The following is a 19,365-nucleotide window of genomic DNA, read 5'->3' as shown; positions in this document are numbered from 1 at the left end:
TCTAAAACATTATGCAGAATATACGTAATGTCACAAACTCAGCCTCTGAAGAGTTACACTACCAAACGTTTACACGTAATATATATATATATATATATATATATATATATATATATATATATATATATATATATATATATATATATATATATATATATACATACATTTTCCATACCACTTATCCTACACAGGGTCACAGGGAACCTGGAGACAATCCCAGGGGACTCTAGTCATGAAGTGGGGGACACCCTGGACAATGTACCAACCCATCGCAGGGCACAATAGCACACACAATCACACACCCATTCACACGCTATGGACAATTTGGAAATCAGCCTACAACGCATGTCTTTGGACTGGGGAAGGAATCCAGAGTATATAAAATATAAATCAAATGTAACTATACAGTATATATTTTATTATATATATATATATATATATATATATATATATATATATATATATATATATATATAAAAACAGCAGAAGCAGTGGGTAGTTCGGTCTATTTGGCAAATTTAGGAAAAATCCTCCTGGGTGAAGCTTCATCATGAAGCCAAGCATATGCAACACTTCATCAGGAGTAATGTTACAAATGAAAATAAATAAATAAATAAATAAATAAAACATAGTTTTGACTTGTTTAACACTTTTCCTGATCGTTGCATAATTCCATAGTGTTACTATCTTCATTACTATTCTAAAATAACAGAAAATGGGGGGGAGGGGGGGGGGACCTTCTAAAGGCCAGCGTGTCCAAATTTTTAGTATAATGCATATATGTAAATAAAATAAGAGCAATACTGTATATGCCTCTTTAACCCATGTAATCCCAAATTTAATCCCAAATAAAGCGTATGAGTGCACTTTAACTCTTTGGATATCCCCATGACATCCCCATGCGTCTTTTAAAAATCTTCTTCACAAGTTGGTGAAAATATATAGTTTCTTTTTTAGTAAAATTTTAAATAGTGGGACTCTATAGCCAAAGGTTCCATCATGCATGAATTCTTGCAATTAAATTGAACGTAATTTCACATTACCGACATGCTACAGTGTAGAAATATAAAAAGATATAAACTTTTTTTTGGCCTCCAGAACTGAGACAACAAAATATATGCACTTAGGATGAAGCACTGCATTATCGCAGTGAACACTTAAATGTCGCACCTCCTGTAAGCATGCTAAAAAATATAGGGGGGAAAAACACGATTAATGTATTGTTAACAGAATCTTTAAATATTATACTGCAAATATGGTATCAAATATTGTGGTTGTATATGTTTTATATAATGTTATACTTACTTCCCTTTATATACATCTGACAAGGACATTTTTATAAGGTGCAAGAAGAAATAAATAGCTGTGGTCTGGTCATGTGACCATCATGTGTCCAATTTTCTTGTGAACAACGTATAACTAAACTAAAGGTTAGTCACAATTGTAAACAATGAGATACAATCTATCGGCACAGAAATCCCAAATATTTGTCGTTATAGTGAGACTTCTGCTATATACATAGTTAGATCTGTTATGGTAATGTCAACCGCTTTAATAATTCATTTATCCAGGCTGAACAATCCCCCAGTAATGAGAAAAAAACAAAGCGACCAGGTCCTCGCCCTGACTGGACAACGGATTAGCATATGAATCGGCAGTAATTTGAAGGATCCCTAGAAGACCTGAGGAGGCACGATAAACAGGCAGCTGGGGATTATAGCGCACTGACACAAACAGAACAGGATGGGCCTGTTCTCCTGCGGGACCATGGGATAGCGAGGAAGCAGTCCGGCCTCATGCAAAATTCATGGGGGGCAAAAAAAAACCCCACAAAATAACACACAAAGCTGTACCGGATTTGAGATGTTCCACTACAAAGGTTCCCTTAAAACACATCACAGTTCTCTGGTTCAGTGAGCACCAGTGTGTTTGTTCTTGACTGAAATCTCATAAAATTTGGACCAAATGTTTCCCTTATGCATTGCTCTGTAGATCCTCTCCCGTCGCTATTTTTAGTTCGTTCTGTTAGTGCATTTGAAATAAGCAACTTCAATATGGGGCAGGATTACGCCTCAGATGGTACTGCTACCGGTAAAAAAAAATAAATAAATAAAAAATCCATAGCTTTATTCCAGTAAGAAGCTCAGCAGTGAAAGTTTGGGCATCACTTCAAAAACACAGGAAGGCTTTCTGCATGTGCACAGATGATCAGATATGTATGCAGCAAAGGGTCAGGCTTCATCTTTCTGCTTAGCTAAGCTAAGATCCTGCCTTCACATTCCTCTCACATCTCTCTCTCTCTCTCTCTCTCATTAGCCGTACATACACAGCGAGCTTCCAGCAGGAGCTAACATCACGTTCAGGAAAGAGCAAAGGCGCTGAGTAAAAATGCAACGGCATCTCCTGTGGGCGCTGAGTGACTGAAATTTCCTCTAAATCTTTAATGAGCCGGAAAGCTTCTCCAAAGAACGCAAAGTTACTGAATCTGGAGGGCTTCTGCTGATCAATTAACTCACTTTCAGTGAGGAGGAGGAAGAGGGAAGCACGTCAAGTGTACACGCTTTAATAGCGGCTTAATGGAGTAGCAACCATACTGTATCGAATATATGGCTTGCATTATCAGTCAAGCAGCAGGTGAACGTCGTGCTCTAGTGGGCATCCTCGAGCGAGCCTGACATGTCGAGTGTCTGGTTAAGTATGCGCACAAGATTCTCGCTTCTCATAACTTCAGGAACATTATTAATACTTCATGGGGTAGGTATCAATATTAGAGCGCTGTGTCAGTATTCAATAATTACTCACTACAATAGTTTGTCTTTTAAGTCTTCTGGAGTTTTCTCTTATCAAAGGTTTTTGATGTAATTACCAGGACGTCCTCAGTCCTTGCCTGAGAGTAAATTGCGACAGCACTCTACCATATACAGTGTGTAAAAGAATCATTTATGAATACTGAGTAAAGTGGGAAAGGTTCAGAAGTGCCAGAAGGTCTGTGCTGTTTAAAAGTGCTTGGCCCCCGAATGTCTGAATACAGAGTGGTCTGATGATCAGTCAGCTTTTATTGATCCGGGTTCGAAAGTGCTGACGCACATACAAACACACACACACACACACACACACACACACGTGTCTCCTCCCCTCTCTTAAAAGCCCTCTCCTGTGTATTTAGTTCACATAGCCATCTCGAGTTAACATGGTGTATTAGTATGCGTGATGCCTAAGTGTCTATAGATTGACTGAATGAATGGCATCAGAATTTCAATTCATGTGGATAAAGTTTGATAGCGTGATCAGGGTGGAAGGAAGCTACCAAACTTCCAAACTACCAAAAAAGAATTCATTAGCCGTTTCAAACCTTAAAGTAAAACTGAATTACATTACATAACAGACATACATTACATTTAATTCCATTAAAAGTGTGCATATTGAAATATTTGTTGGTTGGTGCTGTATTTTCAGTATTCCTTTGAGAAGTTAGCGGTTGTCTACTGCTCCGATGTCAGAGCAAATGTAAATGATCTCTGAAACAACCACGCAAGGGCTTCTTTTCTAACTTACCACTTCTGAGCGACATTCGATGTCATCCATGCACCCATTCATTTTCCACACCACTAATCCTACACGGGGTCACAGGGGAGCCTGGAGCCTATCCCAGGAACCTCGGGGCCCTGGGTGGGGGACACACTACAGACAATTTGGAAATGCCAATCAGCCTACGACACATGTCTTTGGTCTTGGGGAGATAACCGGAGTACCCGGAGGAAAACCGAAAGCACGTGGAGAACATACAAACTCCACGCAAACAGGGCGGAGACGGGATTCCAGCCCCCAGCCCCAGAGGTGCGAGTGCAAACCATTGAGCCAACCATTCAGCTAGTTATTGATCTACAAGCTGACGAGGACGACGTCATTGATGTATTAGCATGAAAGTTCTAATTTTTGGACGCTGATCTGTTTGAGCAGAGCGTACAGATGAGGAGGTATGAAATACTCTGACTAGACCAAGAAACTAAAGTGCTGCTGCATTGCTGCCTTTAGGTAGAGAGGAAGCGAGAGCTACATCCCAATGGCACCACTATTGGCAGGTAGGGTAATGTAGAAAACCATTAACCAAAGTGAAAATAGACCAAGAATCAAAATACATCTTGGAAGATATATATGCAAGTCATTCAGGGTGCATTTTTCCTGGTGATGAACTGGAGATGAGTATAGACACATATAATATTCAGAATGTTCTGGTATGTCACTGCCGTCCTGTGAACTGAAGCATGAATGTAGTAGCGCTGTGACTTTTTAACAGTGAGAACTCACCAGCACACTTCATATCCTTCATGTAAGTTCTTGTTCAAAGTGTCTCTTAAAATACTTTTTTTCCCCTGGAAATATATTAAAGCAAATGCACATGTCTGTAAAAAAAAAAATCCATTTCAGTGGCCTGTAACAGTCCAGTTAGTCAGTGCTTCCCAGCCCACATGCCACATGGCAAGAGAATGACGTCGCCTAGTAAACGCTGCCCAGACCAACCCCAACGCACGTCTTCCTTTTATCCCTATGCGCTAAACGTGTGAATTAGCACCCCGTCCACGAAAGCACTCTGTCTGCAGCTCGCCACGTAGTAGCAGCCCAGCTGGACAGATCCTCCATCCGATTCTTCTGTAATCAAATGCCTTGCTGAGTGCCCAAACCATGAGTTGGTCAGGTCTCTAATGGAGATTAACCACCGTGGCTGTCCTTTACCAACCTGCATTAGTGCGGACGCAAACATCAACAAACTTCCAAACTCTGATGTTGAGTGATTTCTGCAGTTAAATCATAAACTCACATGGAAAAAAAGGGGGAAAAACTGTACCTTTCCTTGTCAGTCCTCAAGGATACACCTTTTGCACTTTTAGTGTATATGTATTACTAGGAAAGGTGTGTGTTGTTTACCTTTAAAGTATTCCCTGCTGACAGTGCCAGGGTCGGGGGTTCGATCCCCGCCGCTGCGGTGTGTGTGGAGCTTTCATGTTCTGCCCGTGCTGCGGGGGTTTCCTCCAGTTTCCTCCCCCAGTCCAAAGACATGCATGGTAGGCTGATTGACATGTCCAAAGTGTCCATAGTGTATGAATGGGTGTGTGAATGTGTATGTGATTGTGCCCTGTGATGGATTGGCACCCCGTCCAGGGTGTACCCCGCCGTGTGCCCGATGCTCCCTGGGATAGGCTCCAGGTTTGGGTTACAATGAGAATTGTATTGGTTTAATTGCAACTGTAATGGTCCCTGTGGGTCTCTACTGGTAATTTGTTGCCTTCTATTGGTGGCATGATATGTCTAGTGGATACCATTAAGGACCAATAATGGTATTGGTTTTAATGGTTAGCTGATAGTTTGTAGTGGAAACCATTAGAATTTCTATGATGGTTTCTATTGGGGGGTTTTTTTCCAGCAGGGTTACTCTCCAATTATGTACCTTAAATCATATTTAAAGGTACACTACATACACATCACCATCTATTTTCTATATCGCTTATCTTACAATGGGTTGTGGGGAGCCTGCAGCCTACCCCAGGGGACTCGGGGCATGAGGCTTGGACAGCCTAGGCACACACACACACACTCACACTCACACCCCCATTCACACACTACAGACAATATGGAAACGGCCAATCAGTGCATGTCTTTGGACTGTGTGAGGAAACTGGAGTACCTAGAGGAAACCCCCAAAGCACGGGGAGAACATGCAACCTCCGCGGACACACGGCGGAGATGGGAATCGAACCCCAAACCTGGAGGTGCGAGGCCCTCCCCTCACATCACCATGTAATAGATAAACACAAAAGGTACAAGATATATTCTTCAAGGTACCACCACTGTAACAAACAAAGGTACAGATTAGTATGTTACTTTTCTGATTGTGTATATTATGTGAAGCTGTTACACAGACACAAAGAGCATGTTAACCCCACAGCGACGTGTCAATCCCAATCGCAAGGCTTCTATGTAGTATCCAGTATCACACTAAGTCAGTGTATAGGTATAAATCATAGCTGTCCAGTGTGGGTGCTCTGTTTGAGTAAATCCTAGCCCCAGGAATTATGTTTAGTAAGTTATTCAAGTCCTGCAATATGCCCCAGGCACAACAGAGACTTTACACTTCACATTTCTTTGCCTCAGGACATGCTAGTGGTTTAGTGGCATTAATATAGCAGGGTGGTCCAAAAAGTAGCTCATAAATACAGGATTTCCAAAAATGATCTGTAAACACAGAACGAAAAATAACTTCACAACACGTGCCTAGTGGAATCAACTTCATAATTATGCGTACAATGAGCACGGATGCATAAAGTATCTATAACTCAACTTTTTAATAGCCTTTGCAACACTGATACTTACACAAGCCTGCAATATGCATAGAACTCACACAAATAAAGCACATTTTATTAAATTCTGTGCGCAATCTCGCACATCTACTTATACCTTAGGAGTAATACACACGAGGTTTATATCAACGCACTTGTACTGATACATTATCATTTCAATAGTAATAATTAATTCACAGGGACTTGTATGGCAGACGGTCTCCGTAATCTAAGGTTAATAATAAACGGTAAAATGTGCGTTGTTTTTTAACAACCGTTGATACGGTGAAGCTTTCTGACTCGTTTAAGGAAGGAGTCTCGAAACGGTTAACATGAAGAGCTGAGGTCTTATTAACTTCAAAAGAGAGGATAGTACGGGAACGATGGTTTATATCTGCCGTAACGTACGTGATTACAGGAAGTAACTTGTCCATTCCGTAACATTAAATATAACTATAATGATAATGAGTCTTTATTGGGCACGTATACATTACAGCACAGTGAAATTGTTTTCTTCGCATACCCCAGCATGTTAGGAAGTCGGGGTCAGAGCGCAGGGTCGGTCATGATACAGCGCACCTGGAGCAGAGAGGGTTAAGGGCTTTGCTCAAGAACCCAACAGTGGCAGCACCGTGGCTTGAACCCCGGACCTTCCGATCAGTAACCGCTAAGCCACGCTCTAAACTGATAAAAAGCATGTCGTTTCATTCAGTTGGTAAATTGCTGTGGTCTAAGTGGAACAAAACACTTTGAGATGTTCACAGTAACTCCGCTTCACATCAGGCGTGCATCCACACGCACCTCCACGTCATGAAACGTTTTCCTTGAACACCGCCCCGTCGCGTTTTATTCCTTATTTAATCCAGCGCTAGGCATTGATGATCACATGCTATTTTTGTCCGTCTCCCGCCTCCCTGATAAACAGACTCTCGTGTGTAGTTCACTTTCGGTGCATATACATGGCACGGCACCGAAGCTGTCACAATATCACACGTGGTGCTGCGGTGAACACGGCTTTTCCATTAAGCACGTTTGCGATTTATAATCCGTTGCTCAGGAAGGAAAAGAGATTACAGGAGACTGATGAGAGCTGTAGCAGATACCTGCTATCACTATGTTCTCATAATCGCCTTCAATTACAGACAACACAATTACAGGCCATGAGGGATTTCAGGCTACACATTAAAGACAGGGCATTAAACAGGGTTCATTTAGTAATGAATGCGGTTTGGCATATCCGCGTGTCTGAAAGGCTTTTGCAACGTCCTGGTATTTTATTTTGAAACATCCGTACGAGCCATGTTCTCATCGGTGAACACAATAAGGGCCTTATGATGTCAGTTCAGTCTGTGGTTTGCATGCATGTGTGTGTGTGTGCGTGTGTGTGTGTGAACATACTCTATAGTCCATTTAATAGTCTCCAGGGTTCTCTGGTTTGTCCCTGACCCCACAACAGAGGGGTTTTTCTATCCAAAAAATCTTTAAGGAAACCTTTTTTTTTTTTCTAAGATTTTAGTGAAACAAAATGAAATAAATGCTTCAAAATGAAGCTGCAAAGTTTTTCAAGGACTTTTCAAGTACACAGTTTTTTTTGTTACACAGTACATCTCCTGTGTGCAAACCAATTCTTCATTTACATTCCTTGAATACACCTGAATTTTGTGTGTGTGTGTGTGTGTGTGTGTGTGTGGTCATGATTTTGTATCCTGTGGTACACCAAAGACAGTAATATCTGACAGGTTTGACCTTGTGGAGACATTTATCTGGTCCACATGAGGAAATCGGTTTATTTATTTTTTTTTACAAACACTGCAGAGTTCAAATTAAAAATAAATAAATAAATAAATAAATGAATGAATAAAAAGTCAAAAGGTTTCCTTTTGGTTACTGAGGTTAAGGTTAGGGTTACGTTTAGGGTTATGCATGAATAATTATGCCAGCGGAAGATCCTCCTGTGTGTTCATCCAAAATCAATGCATTAGATGACTTTTTTTTTTTTTTTTTTTTTTTTTTTAACCAGAAAATCGCATTTTTCAGGTTTGTCAGTATTTCTATTTTCATGCAACTTGAGGTCGGTAGCTTCCTCAAAACCTCTGACCTACAGCATTTATGTAAAGATTTTACTTTATTTATTTTTTTTAAAACGAGCGTAGGTGTGAGTTCAAAACTGAATGTGTTCATTCAAGACTGTAGGTCAATATGATCAATATGGGCAATATGATCAAATCATATCAGTATCATGATCAATTTGATCACTGTGCACGTTTCCGACAGTATCGCAGGTATCATTTATACCTTTATAACTATTATTATTCACCGCGATATACGTGATAACCAAAAAACGTTGGGTTTTGTTTTTTTGTTTTTTTTCTTGTATTCATTCATTTTTCGTCAGTAACTGCTTTATCCTGGTCAGGGTTGCTGTAAATCTGGAGCATATCCCAGGAAAATGGAAATACACCCTGCATGGGACAGCAGGCCAACGCAGGACAATATAAACACACATTCACACACTCCATAAATGTCAAATAAGTACATCTTTGAAAGGTTTGAGTTAAAAGTGGCTCTCGTGGGTTTTTAGTGCAAGTTTTGTAGGTAAAAGTAGGCGAAATATTGCGATAAGTGAATTCTGTAGCATGAAATTATTGTGAGATGATATTTTTTTTAAATATTGCCACATCACTAATCTCACTTTAAGGAATTTTATTCGCTAATTTTTTTTTTGTCTTAGCCACTATTCCCTTCCACTATGACAATCATGTGTGTGTGTGTGTGTGGGTGTGTTTGTGTACCAGGGTGCAGAAGCGCTCAGGTGGGTCTCCGCACGTGATGTCCGGCGGCTCCACTCGGATCTGCATGAAGTCCTTCATGGTGGCGGGTCGGGGCTGACATGCATAATACTCCCACGTGGGCCCATCATCCGTGCTCACCAGCGACTTACAGATGTCATACTGGCCCAGAGAAGTGAGCACACAGTGCAGGAACAGGCAGATCAGGAGGAGCATGGTGTGGAGCGTTAGGATGGACTAGGACCGGGAGTTTGGGGTGGGGCAAGCGAGTGAAAGGGGTGGAGCCTGTCAGCATCGACACCAAGACGTTTTCATAGTTGATTCGCTGGTCAATCATCCACTGCGTATTCACTTGTTCTCTTTCTAAGCGAGGTCTATCGTTTAAGAAAACGAAGGAAAGTGGGTTTGGACTGTTCTTGTGGTTTAGGATCGAAAAGTCACTTCTAAAAAGTTTACTTCTGAATTTATAAACCTGGGAATTTGGCTCAGAAATCCGACAGCTGGTGAAGACATCTCTTCACCTGTGTAAAGTCCATATGGTTTTCTTTATTCATGCTTTATCCAGAAGCCAGAATAAACATGAAATATTTGAATGTCATTAAAAAAAATGCATTGTGCTTTCCTAACTCAGGATCTTGTCTCTCGGCACTTTACTCGTCTCTGAACAAGGTGTCCCGTTGATGGAAACTGGATGTGAGGCCGGTCCATTTACTTTGAAAGGCTTGCTGTAAAATTTCCGATGTTGACGTCCGTCAGATTTCCGAGCGGCGCTCGAGCTGCTTCATTTTCACTTTCTGTCTGGGAAATGATATTTAAAAAAAAAAAAAAAAACACAGCAAAATTAGACACAATCTTCACTTTCAAAAAAAAAAAAAAAAAAAAAAAAAAACATCCTATGAAATGATTTTACAGCTTCTGTCTCTCTAGTATGTATCTTTTACCTTCACACATGCAGTGTTCTTTAAAGGTGCAATTACATAACGTAAAGGTACACAGGTACAAAATCTAAGCTACCCTACCAACAAGGAAAGGTACAGTTTAGTAGCATTTTATTTCTAGGAACGTTCCGAATCCCAGACCACTCCAAAGTGCACAAAGTTCACATCGCTCAGAAGGAGCACACTGTCTCCGTCTCAAACCGCACTCTATACCATACACTACCTAGCCTACTATATCACCCTAGTGCATCATTTCCACATAGCACACTATTTATTAAATTCATATTTAAATGCATTGTATTAAAGGGGTCCTCAGGTCATAGTCAGTTGTGGCCCACGGTTAATTGCTCGGGGCAAAAGGGACACTCGATGTGTGACAAAATGTGACACAAAACAAAATCAGAAGTAAAATTCTATACAAAATATGTCAAAACACATAGCAGGTTCTGATTTGGACACAAACCTTTGAACAGTAACAATCTTCGCCCTTGGCAAAGATATAAGTTTAGAGTCTTGCTGAAACTAAGCTGGTGGTGTAGTGATTCCCAGTCCGAGATTTTAATCTTTGGCTAAAGGTTCAGATTTTAAAAAATATTTATTATTTTCTGAAATCTGATCAACAGCAAGCATGGAGGAGATTCAAGCTGTGCTGCTGTGGATTGTGATGTATTGCTTTGCTAAAGAGGTAATTCAGAGACGAGCAGTGGGAGTAAAGCGAGATCAGAATGCTCCTAATTCTAGGAAGCAAACGGATTTGATCATTAGAGATGACTGAGACGGAGGAACGCGCGCGCGCGACGGGGGGGGGGGGGGGGCACGCGCTTTTCTCCGCACTGTAGTGCTGTATGAATAAAGCCCAGCTCGCTTAAACCACTTGATAGTTTTAAGTAGACTTTTACATTTTCCAGTTCCATGCATCAGCATGTTCAGCGCCCAATTCCCACCCCTGAAAGTTCCTGAACTTTGAAAAAGTACCACCTCCCGAGTACGGACTTCCCAATGGGGAAATATTTTTCCCAGGAACTTAATTTAGACCCTGGTCCCTGAAAGTGGAAGTCCAGAAGTCCCTAGTCCTGTGGTGGAAACGCGGGTAACTATAAATAAATAAATAAATAAATAAATAAATAAAAAGTCCAAGCTGATTTTGAAGAATGTCCTGATGAAATAAAAACGCGCCTTAGAACCGTGCGTAAAAGGGTCGCGGGGTATGGAGGCGGCTTTGGGAAAAACCTCAAATCCCCAAAAACTTACCTTGTGAGACGTTGTCTCCGAGCACGCGCGCTCTGTTCCACGATTTGAGCTCGTATTGAAAGCAAGACATCTCTTCTTCTGTCATCGGGATGAACTTCAGATAATGCGTAATCCCTTCCCAGGAGCACTCAAATTCTCTGCGCAAATCTGCAGCACAAATCCTCTTCCATATAAAATGTGTGTGTGTGTGTGTGTGCGTGCGTGTGCGTGTTAAATATTGTTCAGCTTAATGTTTCGGTTTAGTTTCCGTCCTGCATGTGCGCTCAAGGACAGACAGCGCTCGCGTTACGCAGGAGCATCTCACCCGCTTCTGATCTCTCCATCCTCCTCCTCTTCTTCTTCCTCCTCCTTCTCCTCCTCTCCTTCTTCTTCTTCTGCCCCCTTTCTCTCACTGCATCTAATGCTGCTCAAGCCTGCAATCTTATCAAACGCTCTTCGTCTGAAGCCTGGTTCTGAGTTTTACATGGCTTTTTTTCTTTTTCTTTGTAGGGCTTTGAAAGTAAGTCCACATCCGTGTGCTGTCTACCTTATAGTCTAGCCTTCCTGGCTCAGGACTCAAAGTTTATCTGCCGGCTGGAAGCCTGGAAGCGTCCCAGTGGAAGATCAGGCATCCCGCCCTGCTTAAAGGGCCACAGACAAATCTCACATCACTGCACTGAAAGCAGCTGAAATCAAAGAGCACAGCCATGTGTGTGAATGACTTCTCTGTTCGTATAGAGGACAGTGAGGATGCACACCTTATGTGAAGAGAATGAGCTTCACATATGAATAATCACATGGGATAGTTCCACATTTGGTTTTTGAAACACTTTTTTCATACGTAGTGCACGTGTTTTTAACTATTATAACTGTTTAATTTCACATGATTCATGCATTATTGCGTGTGATATTTTTTTTTACAAACGATTCATTTTTCATGTGATTTTTAGGTATGGTTTCTCATGTGATTCTTACACATGATTCATTTTTACAGTACTTTTAGCAAATGACTCGTTTGTTTTCACATATGATTCTTACACATGATTCATTTTTCCTGTGATTTTAACATATGGTTTCTCATTTGCACATGTGATTCTTAACCACAATTCATTTTTACAATACTTTTAACATATGACTCGTATGTTTTCACATATGATTCTTATACACGATTCATTTTTCATGTGATTTTTACATATGGTTTCTCATAGCAGATGTGATTCTTACACATGATTCATTTTTACAATACTTTTAGCATATGACTCGTTTGTTTTAACATATGATTCTAACACATGATTCATTTTTCATGTGATTCTTACGTATGGTTTCTCATTTGCGCATGTGATTCTTACACACGATTCATTTTTACAGTACTTTTAGCAAATGACTCATTTGTTTTCAAATATGATTCTTACACTTGATTCATTTTTCGTGTGAATTTTACGTATGGTTTCTCATTTGCGCATGTGATTCTTAACCACAATTCATTTTTACAATACTTTTAGCATATGACTCGTTGTTTTAACATATGATTCTTACACATGATTCATTTTTCATGTGATTTTTACGTATGGTTTCTCATTTATGCATGTGATTCTTACACACGATTCATTTTTACAATACTTTTAGCATATGACTCGTTTGTTTTCACATATGATTCTGACAAATTATTCATTTTTCATGTGATTTTTACGTATGGTTAATCATTTGCGCATGTGATTCTTACACTTGATTCATTTTTCATGTGAAATTTTTTACGTATGGTTTCTCATTTGCGCATGTGATTCTTACACACGATTCATTTTTACAGTACTTTTAGCAAATGACTCATTTGTTTTCAAATATGATTCTTACACTTGATTCATTTTTCGTGTGATTTTTACGTATGGTTTCTCATTTGCACATGTGATTCTTACATTTGATTCGTTTGTTTTTAAACATATGAATAATTTATTTTCACATGGGATTCTTAAATTTGATTCATTTTTCAGGGCACATGGTGGTTAGAACATTCACCTCATACCTCCAGGGTTGGGGGTTCGATTCCCACCTCCACCCTGTGTTTGCGGAGTTTGCGTGTTCTCCCCATGCTGCGGGGGTTTCCTCCCCCAGTCCAGAGACATGCATGGTAGGCTGATTGGTGCGTCCAATGTGTCCATAGTGTATGAATGGGTGTGTGAATGTGTATGTGATTGTGCCCTGCTTTGGATTAGCACCCTGTCCAGGGTGTACCTCGTCTTGTGCCCGATGCTCCCTGGGATAGGCTCCAGGTTCCCCATGACCCTGAAGGATAAGCGGTATAGAAGATGGATGGATGGATACCTTTTTCACATGATCTTTTTATCTCACATGTGATCCCCCACCCCCCTCACCTCCACCACCATGACCATATCACATATTACGTAATTCCATGTGTTGTCTTTTTTTCCCATGTTTTGCACGTTTCACATGTAGGGCATGCTGCACCAGACACTCAGATGTGAGGCTAGCAATCATTTGTAAATGAATAATTTAGGAATATAACAAGAATATAATTGCACACTTCCATGCAAGATAAATTACTAAGTAAAACATTATACCGTATTATATTGTAGCATTTGCAGTGCTATGAGAGACCATTAAGAGCTGTTACTGACTCTCAGCATAGTTGTACCCTATTGATTTTAAATAAAGAGTCTTACGGGGGGGGGGGGGGGGGGGGGGGGTGCGTGGGGGGGAAGCAAAGCTAGTTTTCAGGAAGTAAAGAAGTAAAACCCATTTCTTTTATGTCATATGAAATTTTCAGATGCAAAAAAATAATAACATTTAGGAAGCTGACATGTGGATGGATATGAGCCCCTGAAAGGTGCTACATTTTCCATAAGGGCCAGTTATATAATATAAATTAATTTAATAAAGGTGCAATACACCCTTATAAAATGTCTCTTCTTTAAAAGGGTTCTTTAAGGGTTCCTTGGATAATTAGCTTCCAAAAGAGTTATACTTGGAACCATTCATATAGGATAACCATCTGCAGTATATAGTTCTGCAAAGAAAATGTAAGGGTTCCCCAGAGAGAAAACCAAAAAAATCCCATAAGGATTCTACATTTTCTTAAACTGTACTGTTGCTGTCTTACCGCTCCAGGGTTCCTGGTTTGATCCTGAGCTCAGGTTGCTATCTGTGCTGAGATTCACAAATTCACTTTCTATGGGTTTCCTCCAGATTATGTCCTTTCCACCCGCCTATCAAAAACATGCTGATAAGGTGAGTTGGTAACTCTAAGAGGTGCTAGGTATAAATGATCCATACTGAAAGATGAGTGATCCATCACCTGTGCCCAGTGTTGCCAGGATTGGCTCCAGATCTCCCTGACCAACATAAAGAGCTTCACACCTGGGGGAATTCACTATGTGATTGGGAGGTGGAAGGAAACCAGAGAACCTGGAGGAAACTCACATCTACAAGGGAAGAAAACAGCCATGCACAAAGACTGCACAAAAACAGGCACCCAAGCTCAGAATCAAAATGGGAATCCAGGAGCTGCGGACACCATCATGCTGAAGTTTATTGTGAGATTTCATGAATGTTTAATATTTGATATTTTAACTGATTTTTGTTATTGACTGTTGAAGGAAATTGTTGATTTGCACTAATGCTAAAAACGTACCCAGACTGGACTGTAACAAAAATCACGTGTTTACTTCGAACAGCGAGGGAAAGAAAGACCAACTCGCGTTGAAACTACAACTCCCAGGTCAGTCGGCACAACTCTGACGTCATCTGTGCGACGGGTTTTCGCTGCGGAAACAACAGCCATGGCGGATGTTATGAATGTTGGTGTGAATTTAGAAGCTTTTTCTCAAGCGATTAACGCCATCCAGGCGCTCAGGTCGAGTGTAACTAGAGTGTTTGACTCACTGAAAGATGGAATGAAGAATAAGGAAACGCTTGAAGGACGAGAAAAAGTGTTTATTACGGATTTTCAGGACAACTTGCAGGCGGTGAATCGTGACTTGACGTGAGTTCATCACAACTCTAGTCCAAAATCTTTGTAGTAACCGACAGCGTTCTGTTTTTAAGAGTGTTTGAGTTGTTGTTATAGCCTTAAATGTCTCTTCCTGCACTATAATTAAGACAAAACTATCAGTGTAGGACTTTAAGTAGTTTCATGCTTCACTGTGCTGTATTATGTGACAGGATCACGGTACAGTCCTAAATTGGGGAATTAACTGAACACATAATTGGGTAAAACATCTGGTTCTAGTTTTAAATTCTGATTATTTTTATGTACGATACAGCAGTCTTACTGGATTTTTAAATAATCTACGTAACAACATACATTCTCCAATGAATATATACAGTTTAAATGTCCAGTATCTCATGGGTTGCCAGATTGATCTATTTTTAAATCAGACTGCATGGAAAGTGTGATTTTTTGCGGGGGAATTGGGGGAGAACCGTCCCACATTTTGCAGTGGAACTGGAATGGAATCTAACTGGAATTGTTGTCATGCATTTATACAAAATGGTCCATAATATTGAACTGTAATGGAGGGTAAGAATTATGAATGCATTAAGTATTCAGCCCTGTTTCTGTGAAAACCTTAAATTAGTTCTGACACCATCAGAAATCATATAATAAGTTGAACAGAATTGAAATATGCATAAGTGCCATATGGTCTTAATATAGATACACCTGTTATAGATACATACCTAAACATACAGCATCATGAAAACCCAGGAGCTATCAAAAGTCCAGGACCAAGTTCTGAAAAAGTATAAATCAGTGTGTGTGTGTGTGTGTGTGTGTGTGTGTGTGTGTATATATATATATATATATATATATATATATATATATATATATATATATATATATATATATATAAATCCCAAACTTGTACATCCCATGGATCACCATAAAATGCATTGTTAAAAAATGGAAAGAATATGACACAACTGCAACTCTCTAATTATGCTCAGTTAGTGACTAGGTAAAGAGACGATTAGTCAGAGAAAGAACCAAGAGATTATGGGAAAATGAATATTCTGGACAAGATCTGTGTCTCTGATGGGTTCACAACAATGGCGGTGAATACTGATGCAATCACAAATTTTATGACTTCCATTTGTCAAAAACGTTGTATTTGTTCCCCTGACTTCACGAGTTATTTTGTGTAGATCATGATATATAATCCCATTTAAATCCATTTCAGTGAATACTTATACAAGCCACTGTAGCATGGTCTGCCTGTATTGATGATGGATCATAGCTGTATTTTTAAATATATATTTTTCTCATTTGCAGTTTGTTTTATAGCAAATTGGAAGAGTTTTCAGTGATTGAGTTGATTCAGTCTGGCAAACATTAATTAGTTTATTAATATCAGTGTGAAATTGAGAAAAAATGTTTCGGAGAATATATGTATGACATTAAATTTATGATGTCAACGTTCCCTTATTTTCTGCAATCTGAAAACCTGTCCCATTTCATATTTTCTACTTTTTCCAGCACCATGCAGTGACTTTGACCCTATTTATGTTCTTGAATATGTTCAGGTATGCAGGAAAGCGTTGTGATTGTGCATGTGTTTTTAGTGAGTTGGAGCGTCTGAGCAATCTGGTCGGCCGGCCGTCAGAGAGTCACCCGTTACACAACAGCGGCCTACTGAGCTTAGACCCGGTGCAAGACAAAACCCCTCTGTACAGCCAGCTTCTACAGGCTTACAAATGGTCCAACAAGGTAAGATAAGTGCTCCACAGTGTGTTGCGTTCATTAGGAGAAAGATTGTGGCCTACATGTTGATGTACCACCCCAATTCCAAAAAAAAAGTTGGGACAGTATGAAAAATGCAAATAAAAACAAAGAGGAGCGAGTTGTACATATACTTTGATTTGTATTTAAACCAAAAACGTATAAAGACAAGGTATTTGATGTTTTAGCTAATCAACTGCATAGTTTTTTGAAGATAAATGTTTATTTTGAAATCGATGCATGCAACACGTTCCAAAAAAGTTGGGACAGGAGCAGGTGAGGAGATCGTTTAATCATAGTATATAAGGAGCCTCCAAAAAAGGCCTAGTCCTTCAAGAGCGAGGATAGGTCGAGGCTCACCAATCTGCCAACAGATGAGTCAGCGAATAATCCAACACATTGAGAAGAACATTCCCCAAAGACAAATCGGTAGGATTTTGGACATTTCACCTTCTACAATGTACAATATAATTATAAGATTCAAGTAATCTGGTCAAATCTCGGTGTGTAAAGGGCAAGGCAGAAAACCACTTCTGAATGCACATGATCTCCGATTCCTCAGACGTCACGATCTTAAAAACTTGAGTCTGTAATGGATATCCTGACATGGGCTCGGGAATACTTTTGTTCTGTCGACACCATTCGCCGCTGCATCCACAGATGCAAGCTAAGGCTTTACTATGCAAAGCAGAAGCCGTACATCAAAACTGTCCAGAAGAGCCACCGAATTCTCTGTGCTCGGTCTCTTCTGAGTAGGACAGTAGCATGGTGGAATCGTGTTTTGTGGTCCAACAAGTCAACATTTCAAATAGTTTTTGAACAAAACAGCCGTCGTGTTCTCTGTGCCAAAGAGGAAAAGGACCATCCAAGCTGTTATCAGAATCAGGTCCAAAAGCCAGCGTCTGTCACGGTATGGGGGTGTGTCAGTTTCCATGGCATGGGTAACTTGCACATCTGTGAGGGCAGCATTAATGCAGAAAGATATGTACACATTTTGGAGTAACACATGCTGCCATCCAGAGCAGGACAACGCCAAACCACATTCTGCCACGTTTTCACTTTTTTCCAATTATATGTGTAGTCAATTTTCTCAGCTCACTCCTTTCCTACTGTTCAAACTGCTGAGAAGTTGTTTCACAACTGCATTTAACTTAAAAAAAAAACCAACAACAATGCACCACTGGTCACTTCAGCTCGATGGTTTAAGTGTAGTCATAAGGATGCTAAAGTGTCTTGTAATGGAGCTTAAGTCTTGAATCAATAGAATATTATCAATAATTTATACAAAATCATTGGACGGAAGATGTCCGAGCAGTACTTCAGGTCAGTTGGCCATTATTCCTTTTGAAATATTCACTGGGATGAGTTGAATTTTTACAGACTTGTCGTTTAGTATGCATAAATAATACTCAACCTCAATAATCCTAAATCACACAAGCTGTCCTTGGCACTTCCCCCCCCCCCCCCCCCCTTCTTCTTCTTCTTCCCCTCTCCTCTCGCTCTCATTTATTTGTCCATGTTTCCTCTTGCAATTAAAAAAAAAATAAAAAATTTCTTCAGCATCTGCACTTGCACCCTCAGAAATCCACCAAAGTAGTATTCTAAGTGTCTGGATTAATATTGGGTCCTTCAGACAATCCCCTTGATTGTCTGCAGATGGCACCTACCTCTGAGAGCACACACTCGAGACTCAACAGATGCGGACCTTTTTAACACGGTCTCAACGTTTTCCCAATATCCATTACAGCCAAGTGCCTCGACTCCTTTGATGATCAGTACTTTCGTACGCTGAGTGCTTTTCAACAGCAATCGCTAAATTTTCCTAAAGGACGCTTCCCTTTTATTCCGCTCCTCTTTGATGAGCTCAGGTGGATACACAGGCATCTTGATTGATCTTGTGATGACTGATTATTTGCAAGTTGCCGTTGGATGCTCAGTGGAGAGAGTCTGCTTCGCTTGACGTGCCTGATTGATCATTAAGATGTGGTTTTTAATTAAAATGTCCCTGGGCTATGATTTTCTGGCTAGATTATAAAAGGTAAACAGGTAGCTATAAATTTGTAGTTAACCTTTTTTTTTTTATTTTTTTTTTTAAACTAATACAAGTTCATAGTGCCAACATCTACAGTTTAGACTTAACACTTGTGATTTTCGACCCCTTGCGACATTGATACGGGAGACACCTGAAAATGCTTTTCTGCTTCTTTAGCTACAGCAACGGTTCGACCGAACGCTAATAAACTTCATGGCCGAAAAGCCGATTCACCGAAGGGGAAAGGACGCAGGACGTGAAAGACACACGTTTGCTTCTGATCGAGGTTATTTTCACTTCCTACGAACTT

At 40.2% G+C, this 19,365-nt stretch overlaps 2 protein-coding genes across 3 annotated transcripts in view; one reads left to right on the top strand and one right to left on the bottom strand.

Annotated features, from left to right (window-relative positions):
• Positions 1–11,868, bottom strand: part of ntng2a (netrin g2a) — a 69,309-nt gene extending 57,441 nt beyond the window's left edge. Inside the window, exons 1-2 of the mRNA XM_017467210.3 lie at positions 11,314–11,868; positions 9,128–9,922 (exon numbers count right to left, since the gene is read on the bottom strand). Coding sequence (XP_017322699.1) covers positions 9,128–9,340 — 213 coding nt within the window. The 5' untranslated portion in view covers positions 9,341–9,922; positions 11,314–11,868. The remainder of the gene's footprint in view (positions 1–9,127; positions 9,923–11,313) is intronic.
• Positions 11,869–15,055: 3,187 nt separating this feature from the next.
• med27 (mediator complex subunit 27) overlaps positions 15,056–19,365 on the top strand; it is a 58,119-nt gene continuing 53,809 nt past the window's right edge. For both annotated transcript variants that reach the window (XM_017468836.2, XM_047155716.2), the window contains exons 1-2: positions 15,056–15,289; positions 16,867–17,011. In XM_017468836.2, the coding sequence (XP_017324325.1) occupies positions 15,087–15,289; positions 16,867–17,011 (348 nt within the window). In that variant the 5' untranslated portion in view covers positions 15,056–15,086. The remainder of the gene's footprint in view (positions 15,290–16,866; positions 17,012–19,365) is intronic.

The sequence above is a fragment of the Ictalurus punctatus genome, chromosome 5 (assembly GCF_001660625.3).
Source record: "Ictalurus punctatus breed USDA103 chromosome 5, Coco_2.0, whole genome shotgun sequence".
Lineage (NCBI taxonomy): Eukaryota > Metazoa > Chordata > Actinopteri > Siluriformes > Ictaluridae > Ictalurus > Ictalurus punctatus.
This window is presented reverse-complemented; position numbering and strand designations above follow the sequence as displayed.